The 12,330-nt window shown below is 42.3% G+C and overlaps 2 protein-coding genes across 4 annotated transcripts in view; one reads left to right on the top strand and one right to left on the bottom strand.

Annotated features, from left to right (window-relative positions):
• LOC128301407 (mucin-5AC) overlaps positions 1–12,330 on the bottom strand; it is a 92,009-nt gene that overhangs the window by 36,310 nt on the left and 43,369 nt on the right. For all 3 annotated transcript variants that reach the window (XM_053037857.1, XM_053037859.1, XM_053037858.1), the window contains exons 4-6: positions 9,135–9,327; positions 4,326–4,518; positions 184–809 (exon numbers count right to left, since the gene is read on the bottom strand). In XM_053037857.1, coding sequence (XP_052893817.1) covers positions 184–809; positions 4,326–4,518; positions 9,135–9,327 — 1,012 coding nt within the window. The remainder of the gene's footprint in view (positions 1–183; positions 810–4,325; positions 4,519–9,134; positions 9,328–12,330) is intronic.
• LOC128301408 (uncharacterized) lies at positions 2,407–3,387 on the top strand. The gene is made up of 3 exons (XM_053037860.1): positions 2,407–2,573; positions 2,656–2,969; positions 3,053–3,387. Exons 1-3 carry the CDS (start codon positions 2,441–2,443, stop codon positions 3,092–3,094), a joined length of 489 nt encoding a protein of 162 aa, XP_052893820.1. The 5' UTR covers positions 2,407–2,440; the 3' UTR covers positions 3,095–3,387.

Genomic DNA, 12,330 nt, shown 5'->3' with positions numbered 1-12,330 from the left:
TGTGTTGGCTGGAACTCAATTCCGTTGGTTAGCCGAAGTATTGAGTTGTGAAGGTTGTGCGTATTTTTTGCACCCATATTTACAATACTAAAAAGTAATAATTGTTGCCCGTAACAGGGAGTAACAGCTTCCCGTCGGTGAGGAAAGATTATGGTGGTTATTATTTACGTCCGGTTTGCTTACCTTCGAGCTGACCGCGGTAGAGCTTTTCGGTGTGATGATGAGAGGATCACCGAAGCTGGCCGGATCGTCAAGATTCACCTCCCAGGCAATGCTGTGCCGCTTCGACGGTGTTACCGGTGCGGATAGGGACGGCGGTGGTGGTACGGTCGGTGGACCGGGAGGTGGTGGAAGTGAGGATTCCTCTAGCGAGTCATCGGAAAACCGCTCATCGTCACTGTCCGGTCGTCCAGCGGTTCTTGAGGGTAGCCCCGGAATGACACCTGGCCCGTGAGGATTACGATGGCCACGATGGGTCGCACCATGGTGCAGATGGTGTTGAGCGGCTGCGGAAGAAGACGGAGGAGGACCGGTCGCATTTTGGTGAAATATTCGGCTCAACAGTGAGGTGACGGGCGTGCCACCTTGCAGCGGTTGCAGGTGACCGTGGGTGGGCGATAGGGACGATTCGTTGTACTCGGACTCGTTGTTTTCCGGCGAGGAGTTTTCCTGCGATGTGGAGGTGGAGTTATCTGACGTTGGAAACCGATGGCGTTCCATCGAACCGGACAGGGTACGCGGTGGCATGCGACGTGTCGGTGACGCCCGGCCAGGATAGATTGTTACGGGGTGCTCGTTAAGAATCGGTTCTGTGAAGAGAAAGAGGAAAAAAAAAGAATGTCAAATAGATAGTAGATATCGACCAATTCCAACTTGCAAATTATTTCTATCCATTGAAAAGTGAAATGTAACTCTGAAAGATATAAAAGAAGTTGTAGCGCATTACCAACGAATCAGACTGCGCTTTTCCCCAAACCTTGCCAGAAGAAACCCCACTAATGCGTGTCTCCTCGAACGGATAAGATTTCATTGTAAGTGATTCTTTTCCGAAACTCCGAAATGCGTCCCTAGTTTGCCAGTCGCTTGGATTTGATGTTTGATGAAGTTTGATGTACGAGGCGCCAAACCGACAATAGCTCAGTTATTTCCGAACGCATTAATCATGCTTACACCCTTATCATTCTAAAGCCCTCAACAGCCAGCACGGTACCTTGCGTTGCGTTGCCCTGTTTTGTCTACGGACGAATTGGAAACCCTTCTTGGGGTGTCAAATATCGCATCGGAGAGGGTTCGAGCACTGTGACCGCTTGGCGTGTGGAAACGCATAAACGCTTCTTTGATTTTCAACCACCGTGCGATCATGCTCGTCGTAAAACTTTATTAGCAGTCAGTAAATCAGCATAGACGCACCCAAGCACGAGTGCACGACGGGGGTTAGGGAGGGGAAAGGATTTACAATCGGTTGGAAGCGAGTGTCATAAAAGCAGGGAGTACAACTCTAGACGAACTCTCGGAACTCTGGTAGAACAGTAAAGGACAGTGCAGCTTTAAGGTTGTGTGTCAAATACATCCTTGGACGGAACGTTTTAAATTAGCTACATAAATGCACTGCCGCTTTGCGTGTTACTAAAAACCTGTGTTGTATCCGCTACATGTTTTGTGTTGACCTGTTTCGGAAGCATTGACAACGTTACATTATGTCACAGGTGTGTTTTATATGCAGCACACCTGGCACGTCTCTGATTATTTCAAGCTCTTCGATTAATGTTTAGGTTGTTTAGCATTGTATTGGGTGTTTAGCATCTTGGGTCAAGTGTGATCAGTAACTTGATAACCTGTTTCAATTAATCACCGTTTAAATGTTGTGGAACCATTGAATATTGCTCGCGATTGTGAAGATCAATTTCAAATTTAAGCGATAAGCATAAAGCAGTAAACAATTACCACAGAGCGATCAACTAAACAGATGCCAATACTTGAACAACATAACAATAAAATAATAAAACAATAATATAATTACAACAAGCAGGATACAGTAATAAATTAGCTGTTCTAAGCAAATAAGTTGGAGCTGCCAACAAGAAGCAATCGTTCATGTGATTAAAGTTGGTCTATCCGGCAAATATAGAACGGCAACATAGAATGAAATGGAAAAAAAGAACTTAATAGTTCAATCTATGTGCTCCACAGCAATTGCGAATCGAACGGATGATTAAACGATGATTTCGTTCACTTCGTCTTATCATCTGGGGAATTCCCCAGAGCACTGCTGACGGTGCCGGAGAGAAGGAAATGGTAAAAAAAAACAATCCCTCTGAGCTGCAGCCACGGACAACGTTAAAGCACAACGTTGCTTGAGTTCGACTGTGCAATCGCGCAGTGTCGTATCGATCGTTACGAAGACAGGTTGATTTTTGTAGGTTCGCCTTGTTTCTTCACGATGACTGGAAGCTGTTGTGAAAGTGGGAAATATTTTTTAGTTGGGGCCATTGGTGTACTTTTAATTGGTAACGTCTTCAGTAGTCCTTTACCGGCGAAGGACGGTTTTGGTGAAGAGTGGGAAAGCAATAATGGTACGTGGGTGCAACTAGCTGCGAACACGCTTGTGTCGTCATGTAAACGAGTGCATCTGATTTGTATGTTGATCTATTGTAGAGATCGACCAGGTGACTGCAGCAATCATCGAAGAAACCGACCAGTCAACTGAACGAACTACCACTACGACAGAACGAACGATCACTACCAGCAGTACTACGACGGAACAAGTGATCACTACCAGCAGTACCACGACGGAGTATCCTTACGCCGCAATAGCAGCTATATACTCGTCGCCTCCGGATAAGACGTTATATATGCAATACGCGTCCGGGACACACGATTTCCGCGTTGGTCACAATCAAGATGAGGTTAAGCGTACAATCGAGGAGTACCAATACCATTTCGAAAGGGTTGAAAAGGGCCTTCCACCGGTAAGTATCTGCATGATTCGTGAATTCGTCTTCAACATCTACAGCTACAAAGTTACCGTTTAAACTTGGTTGGTTATTTTCAGACGACTAAACGTGGTTTTCATGCACCTCCTAATAACTATTAAGTGTTTCAATTTTTGATAACCGAAACTGGTTTACGAAAATATGATTGAAAAGGAATAAAATATAGGTTTTAATTGATCTGTGCACAGGCCAGTAATCAAAGCGTTCGGTCAGTATACGGACGAGCGAGTAATGATGTCTAAAGGTTATCATCTATCGATTGCACCACTTGCGTTTGTGTGCCTGTGCTTATAGGGACATTGAAACAGAGCTGCTTCAAAATCAACACACTGAACCTTGCAGCTTGCATTAACTAGATCACATTGGTTTTTAAATAAAATTATCCCAACTTTACTACAGCATAACCAATAACGTGTTTGATAGAGAGAAAGAAAAGCTTGCAATCTAAATTTGGTACTGGTAATTAAGCTTAAGATAATGACGATCGCAACTCACACACTATTAGCGTCAGCCAGCTGCGTGCCTGTAGGCCATCTCCGTTAATCGTTGTTGCCGTACCGGCCATGCATCTACGGGTAGTTTCCCATCGATTGTTTGTTGCTGCATGGACACGAGCGAGCGAGCGGTTCTTGCTCTTACCATTTTCCCGTGGTGCACATAATTTCATCCTTCCGTGAAAGTGCACCGTGGAGAGTTGAGGCAAATGTCAATCCACCGCACCCACCACCCCACCGGGATGGGAAGAACTTACCGATTAAACTGGCCAACTGAAACCGGTACGAAAAGCTTCGTGTGAAGTAAGAGCACGAAATATAAATATACTCGCCAAATTCTTGTTTTTGTTTGTTCTGTGTTATGCTCGAAAGCAATTTCTAGAACGCAATACTGTTGGCGTTGGCAACGGTACACACCTGAGGGAATATCAGCAACCGAGAGGAACGGCTTAATACGGAACGAACGAAACGACACGGAACAAAAAGGATAAAACACCCAGCAAGGATCACAGCACTGCTATGGTGCACGGTGGTGGCTACTGATATGAAAATTTAATTTTTCAACCACAAACGCTATTAAGTGTGGAAACGTTGCATTGGTGTGTATTGCCCCTGGTTTCAGGGAATTTTTAACTGGCGGTTATTAACTGAAGCATTCATAATTGGGCTAATTATGGCGCAAATGTTATTACCAAAAAAGGTAGTTGTTTGATGTTTCGGTAGGAAAAATACACTTTATGTGCTTTAAAAAATTGATTATACTTATCGTACTTTTGTTAAATAACATTCATTAGAACAAACTAGTTTCGATGGATCGAAGACGATAACCATAACTTACCAGGCAATCGAGCCATCCCCCGTAGAACCGCATCGTGCACGGCACTGATACCGATACCGAGCTTGTTCCGGCCACCGTCGAGACTTCCGCCAGCGGTATCGTTTGATCCGGACAAATCCTGCAACTTGGGTGGACTCGAGCATGGAAGACTTGCGTAACGCTGGGGCATCGCATTCGGTGGACGCGTCTTTGGCTGGAGGTGTAAAAGCACAAGCACAGTAATGTGATTATTAGACGTATAACGATAGAAGGACGAAATAAAATTATGAAGAAAAAAATCATGGGTGGCGAAAATTGGGAATAAAAGAAAATGTTGTGTTGAAAGATTCATCTAAATTTAGCATTATTGGTGGAGGTTAATTTACGAAAAGATATTCAATTACAACTACTAGCTGGTATTAATCTTTCACCTCGTATTTTTGACAGCTGTCAAATGATCTTCTAGTATTTGACAGCTGTCAGTTTGGTGTACTACATTTACTTCATACAGCGGATATGGTTTGATGAGAAAAAGTGGTACGAAATATCTATCTTTTCCATGATTGCGCAATTTACGAAAAAGAAAATCTAATCAACAGAAATATGTACTTCTTTATGCTTTCCGTATATTACCGTTTTGCTTACATTGGTTGGCAATTTAATTTAGGATTCAATTCAAACTGGTTAGGATACGTTTCCTTCCGCGAACCGTGAAAACGTACCTTATCGTGAGTAAGAACAACACAATCTTCAAATACTTTCTACTAGTCTTTTGGCTCCATCTACTACAAAATATCATTAACTTCAAGGTTTTATATCTGTTTTTGAGGAAAATGAATTTTAGCATTCCATTTCTTTGGCGGAAAATACTAAATGAGTTTAAAACGATACTGGACACGAAGAAAATTTTGAGCAAATAATTCATCTTTTTTTTTTCATTTGTGAAATGTTATTAAAACCCAGCTGAATATTCTACGATTATCGAGCATTTCACCATTTCAATCATTGTAATCAAAAAAGAAGAACTTCAACGGCAGCCTTAATCGGGTAAAACGAATCAATCTCACAGCCGTTGCCGGTAACTGTAATGCCGAGCAGCGCTGCAAACAAATTGAAAGGAAAAGATTTTAAAACATGTTTGCATCTACTGCGCCAAACGAAACGTACGACGATGAATGCTCGGCTGGGAATTTATCTGTTTACAGCGAATGGATGGCTGCAAACTATTGGAACATCACAGGCAAAAAGGATAATCATTTCCAGCGAATTCATTTGCCTGTGAATAACGGTTACGAAACAGGAAGGAGCGTCGATAAATAATGCCAAGCAGCTAGGTAAAGATGCTCCCGAAAGAATGGGGTTGATAGGGGAGAAAAAAAAGTACCAACATCGAACGTTGCCTTTACATCCCCGCTGGAGGGGGAAAGTAAGGAGGACGCAAAAGACAGTCCCTCTTATTACTCGATAATAGGGTTTGATATCCATCTCGAAACTGGTTCCCCGTGTTTCCCAATGCTGCTGCACGTCGCACATAAAAGCGCATCAGCTTTTCCCTTCCATTTATCAGCACGCTAGAATGGAGAAAGTAAACAGAAGCTGTCTATTCCGAATTCCGTAAATATGGCGTTCGTTTGTGATTGCGGCAAGGGGGAGACCTTCTTGCTGGTGCTTTCTTATCAACGAAAAATAAGCGAATGTTTATTGAAAGAATTTTGTCTGTGGCATAAAATCTTGGTAACTATCATTTGTTTTATCCGTTTCATTTGACGTGCTGGGAGGTGGGGCTCCGCCTTGCTTTGGACAAGCGAATAGTTGTCCCGAGCGCAGAAGGAAAGGAAATTTATTTAACGTTTCGCCTCCTTGTCGAAGCATCTTTTCATGGGTGCTATTCCGATTACGGCCAGATTTTTGCCTTCATGGTGTGCTCGTCTAACAGCAGCCCACCGAAAACGGGCAGGATTTCGCTGGAAGAAATTACATTTTTATGTGATTTATGCTTCCGTCTGCAACGTTTTCATTGCTCGCTCCGCAACCCTCCAGTGCTTGTATGCTTGTTTGCGCAACATACAGATAGCGATATAGTCGGATGAAGCACACAGCTTGAACAGTTAGACATCATGTGGGTATGCTGAACTAGCAAAGGGAGGGAGAAAGAGAGAGAGAGAGAGAGAGAGAGAGAGAGAGAGAGAGAGAGAGAGAGAGAGAGAAGAGAACGCCAAGTTCAAATCTTCCGGAAGTCCGAACTTGTACGAAGGGACAGCAAGAAAAAGAAAGAGGAAACCAACAAGGACATTCCCTCGCAATCGCCCAAAATCTTCCTTTGCCGTTTTTTTTTTAACTGAAAGGGAAGAAGAAAACTATTCCCCCGTTCCTTTCCCGATCCGGCATATTCCTCTCCCGTACCGTAGACACACCACATTCCCCGTTTATGTTTGCGAGAGAATATCAAATGTTTTACTAAACAGTGGCCGTAACATGAAGATGGTTTTGTTGATGGTACTTAAGCTAAACTATCTTTTCCTTCCACCGTTTCCCAAGAAGCAGACGGATGGTCAAATGAGCGGGGGGGAAAAATAGTCTACCCTCGGAGCAAGATGCCGGCGGCAGTGCACATTCGCATGACGGAGCTATGGAGCTATTTTTTAAGCAAACACAGCGAAATTGCGGAGTGCGAGCTGGGTGCAATTTTAAATTTGCTCAAATTTATTAGAACCATTCACCGAAAGATAATATTTGTCGCCAATTCCAATTGCCACACTTTGGTCGTTTTTTTCGAAGCATTTTTTTTTTATTTTGGAAATTGGATTGTTGTTTTCCAGCGTAGAGTTCGTGAAAGTAGATAGCTGTTATGAATGTTTGTTTACAAGTAGTTATGAGGAGAAAAATTTATTGCACGGCATTGAGTACTAAGGGATTACTATAGCAATAGAACTGATATTATTTAACATCATTCAATAAAATATTCAAGTAATTGTTTTTATTGTCTTAAAATGTGACTTGAATTTGTTCCATACATTATAATTACTGTCTCACAGCGTCTGAAAGCAAGTGGATTCCAATTGGTGGGTAAATTTTTCCATCAATCGTACCACGATGTGCGCTCTCTCATTACAAGACAAATGCTAAGCTCGAGCGTAATTTCTGCCGCCATGCATTCATGGTAAGGTAAGAAGTATGGCTCTGCCTAGAAAAAAAAAAAAGATAATTTATTCAGGGCCACATGCAACATAGATAGGCCATTTGCCGATATGCCATCGAGTGAGGAAGGAGAAAACCGACCAGCACCGCACGAGGTCAATAGTCGATTGGTCGAACAGTCAGACCATACGAAGAAGGCCTCTGCCTTCGAGGACCACATCATCATGCTGCTGCTGACACGGCTAAGCCTTCATCAGTTTGGCATTGGAACGTGTCCGGGACCGGCAAAGAATATCAATAATTCACAACAGTTGTGTGAGCAACCGGGCGTCTCCATTTCCCCATACCGAAAAGGGAAAGGATTAACAGGGGTCTGTGTTGTTCGAAAGGGAAACTAGAAACCACTACGTTTTGTGCTCGGAAGCCTCAAGTAGGAAGAGAAATAAAATGAGTGAAACAAGAAAAAAAAATATCTATAACCCCACCACATCAATCTGCTTGTGGTTGGCTTTTCCCATCTATACGTTGCTGTGCCGACCGGCTCTTCATGTGTTGTTTCTTCTTCCTGCACTACCGCAGGGCCATTCATCTGATTGCTTCCATACTGCCGCCAAATGCAAACTAAGCGAAACAGGTGAAAGTTGTTTGCAAATAACATTCGCTTATTCGAAAACAGTAGTGCTTTCATGGGTCTGCCGAAAAATGAGCAAATTTGTAAGTAAGCTCCATAGGTCGTAAGCATGAACTGACCAGGGCAGTTGATTGAAAGTGACATACGGTTCACACTTTCGATAGCAAACAGGTAGATGGAGATACAAAAAAAAAACACAAAAAACTCGCACTGGAGGTGCTAATCCATCTCCAAGGACGGCCTTTGCAGGTGGACTTCGTAGGAGAAAAAGGTGAGCTCAAAGCGACGAAAGGATCATGCATGACGAAATAAAATAGAAATGTTGCGTGCTGTATGTGTGTGTGTGTGCGTTTGTGAGGTGTTAACTGATACGCCATCGGAAACATGACACGCATTTGGATAAGATCCGAGAGTGTGCTTAAATATACCCTTTTGCGTGACGTGAAAAGGAAAAAAACGAACAAATGAATCTTGATGTATATTTTTAAACGTCCTTTTGGGTCGTTGTCAAGGTTGGTTAGAGATTAGGACAGGATTAGGGGACATTCATTTATTTCGAGGTTCAAACTGTACCTTTCATAAAGGCTATCATGATATTTTTAATGTTGTTAAAATAAAGTTAAGGTTGTTGAACAGGAGATTTATAAATAGAAATTCCCCTTGGAAATAGAATAAAAATTAAAATGGAGGACTTTGCGACACCCCCAAATGTAATTTTGTTGAGATGTATTTAAAACTTTTAACGCCTAAAATTATGCAACTAATGTTTCACAAGCGATAGTGACAGCATCTATAGAGATCGACGTGCAAACTTTAAAAAATTGCATACTTTTAGGCGTTTGAGCTTTATGAGTGATAGAGAATATAAAATACATTTAAATCAAATTAGAAACTTCAGAACAGAATCGAAATTGTTTTAATGTAAAAATTGAGCTTCCATCCTTTTTTGCATGAGGTACCATGATTGTAATATACAATTCTTAATATTGAGCGCGTAAATAGCAAACACTTTCGTTTTTAAATACACAAGAAAGAATAATGTTTCTTCTGGCCGCACTTACCAGTGTTGTTTGTGTTGGACTTTTCGTCGTGATGATGGTTTCGTCGTGCGAGGACGGTTTGTTGTCACCGGAAGTGTCACTGTCGCCGATGCTGATCGCGTCCGAGGTGCGAATCGATTGATTCCTGCTGCGCCACTCCGTTTGACCATTTTCTGCCGCGAGTCGCCGTTTCGGCGATGTGTTGGGTGAAATTCTGGAAACGAAACGAAAAAACAAAAGAAAAGCGATAAAGAAAACTGGCAACTAAGAAAATGGTGGAGTCGAGCAGAGACTTTCGGTAATCGAATTGTGGAAGTTGCCTGTTTTTTGTGTTATTCCGGGCTAGCTTCCGTGATGAAAGAAGTGTTTCATCAGCAACCGAAAGTGGTTGCACCGGGTGCTTTTGTGTGTGTTTAGCTTGTTTTTTTCGTGTTCTATTATAACATGCAGTTGCAATGGTAGGTCCTGCTCAATGCTTTCTCTCTTTTCTCCATTTTGTCTTGCATGCCGTCAGACGACAGACACATAATAACTCAGACTTCAGACAATCACGGAACAGAAGATAAAGGGTACGCGTCACCCTAGAGCCAGATAAATCAGAACGTCTCGATCTACCACCGCAGGATGCACTACTGCCAACGTTCGGTTTGGTTGGATGTGAAGGTATGCATTTTTCGTTCCGCGTTCCCAGCTGCTGTTCGTACCACCAGTAAGGGATCGTGGGAAAAGTTTTTCCTTTCAAAGCGCTGTTCATTTTCTTTGTCGTCTGGTCGATGGCGTGCGCATCGTCGTCGCGAAAAACGCGAAAGCGAAACCGAAGCCGAGACGGCGTACTGGTCACAGACCCGGCACAATATCTGCGGTGTCTGGGAAACGGTGCAGACACGTGGCGCGACATTGCACTTTTCCGACCTTCGGCAATGGAGCGCGGATGCACATGGAGAGATAAATGGTTCATTGGTGTGTTTGGGTGTGCAAGTGTGTGTTTGTCTTGCGAGAGCAATCCACTTTCCGTTCTTACCATAAATCGGTCTCAAGGGTGTATTTTTCATGGTGAAACAGTAGTAGTAGTAGTAAGGTGGAAAGGATTTTCTTTCGCTATTTTGCTTAGTGATTAAAAGGCACCGATAAGGGAAGCTGACGTTGTGTGGAGTTGAATTCAAAAACCGGGGAACATAAAATGAAGCTGAAGACTGTTTGACAGTTTATTACGAAGAGCAAAGTGGGAAAGTGTGGTGGTGGTGGTGGTGGGAAAAAAATGCAAGCTGGCACGTGATTTATGATTCAAGGTGTTGTGGAAACTTGTTGCCTTTCTCTCACCAATAGCACGTCACTATAGATCACAACAATAAAAAAAATGCTATAGATGTAAAAGAATCGTAATAGGATTCCATGACACTACCGCGGAGCAGTTAGCAAAGAGGCTTAAAGCAAAGCGCATCGCATTCGGTCTGCCAGCACCAATTGTGGTTTGAGAAATTTGAGAAAATGGTAGAATCCAATATTTTCTGTCTGATAGTGAAATGGTACAGCACCCAGCATGTCTTGACATTTTGAACTTTCACGAAGCGCTTAATTACTGCCAGCTTGGAACAGTGCAGACGACATGGACACCTGATTTCTCGTTTTTTTCTGCACTTTTTAGGTCGTTTTCACATCAAACAAACTTCAAACTCATTCGCTCCCACCAGTACGAGCATTTGCTAACAATGAAATTGTCGCAACTGGCAATTTTTTTTGTGACAGGTGCAAATCGAAATAAGCACAAAAACAGATCTACGGCACCTTTAGAGGCTTCCAGCGTCGTTTGGGCTGCTGGTTGCATATTGCTGAAGGAAAAGCAAAAAAAAAAAAACAACACCTGCTGCTCGTGTGCAGATGCACTTCATGAAAAGAGAGCTTTCCAGTCGAGTCACATGGAGTCCCATCAAAGTTTCCTTAACAAAGTTGTCGTACTTTTATTTTTGCGAGCCAGCCACGATAGCATAAGGGTTTGCACAAGGTTCAATTGGTTGCAAAACGGATTTTTGAACACAGGAATCCTAGCGTGGAAGAATCTCAGTAGTTTGTGCGTGGTATGCAAACGCTTTTCGAGAGGGGAAAAAAACGGAAACCACTGCAAATTCTTGCCAAATCTTGTTGTCAGCGGCAGGAAGTGGATCGTTTTTTTTCTGGCATCGTTGAGATAAAGTTTCAGATGAAGTTTTTTTTTTTCTGAGTAAATCAGTGCCTGTGACAGTGTAAAAAGGATTTGTAATCGGATGTTATCCGAGAGGAGAACATACAAATTCTGTAAAAAGATCTACAAATTGATGTGTGTCGCTTCAATGAAAAGTTAGTTCGGGAATAGGTAATTCTTTTTTAAGACTTTGGATAACCTATTTCCAGGTTTCATAGTAAAAATTCAAACTAACTTGATATGATCACTAAAAACTGAAAAAAGCGCCCATCAAGTGCTCATACGCGTACAAATTGAGCTAAAGTTATGGTTTCCTTATATGACTTGAAAAATTGAAAATAAAATGTTCAATGTTAATTTTACCATAATTCACACTGTATCAACCTTTGCTTAGCAGATATAATGCCTACAAATAATCCTCACACTTTAGCTAATGGCACCTGAATTGATCTTTTGAACGTTCTTTCACCTGTCCAATCAATCAATCACAAATTAAGCTCTTCTTGTACTTTAACTTGAGATCCCATCTAGATGGAGGTAGCTGGGTTGAAGGGATAATTAATTTCCAAACCGTAATTTTTTAAAAACAACACCATCCGGAGGGATAAACGGTAGCGATCGAAACTTTTCCTCTTTAAAATTCAGCCTAAGCTACGGGAATAAAACAGCAAACTTAGAGTAAGTACAGTGAATCGAAGAGCTTGCTTTGTAACAAAACTTTTTTTGTAAACAGTCAAAAAACAAAAATCAATCAAACGCGCGAACGGAAACTTTTCCCCGAAGCTGTCAGGTTAAAGTGCTCTGGGATGGTAAACTGGTTGCATTTATTTTTCATTCCGAAACACTTAGGTAGCTCGTATAAATCAGCCCAACCAACAGTACGGTGGAATCCGGGCTGGTTAGTGTGATGGCGCCATTATCGGGCCAGAAAGCTACTGCCCAACTTGGCACAATGCGCAAGAAAACTTATCCGAACACGGCCGGGCAAGGCAAGCGAAGAAGTCTCAGCGATATAAACCAAACACAATTATCGATCAA

This window comes from Anopheles moucheti, chromosome 3 (genome assembly GCF_943734755.1).
Source record: "Anopheles moucheti chromosome 3, idAnoMoucSN_F20_07, whole genome shotgun sequence".
Lineage (NCBI taxonomy): Eukaryota > Metazoa > Arthropoda > Insecta > Diptera > Culicidae > Anopheles > Anopheles moucheti.
This window is presented reverse-complemented; position numbering and strand designations above follow the sequence as displayed.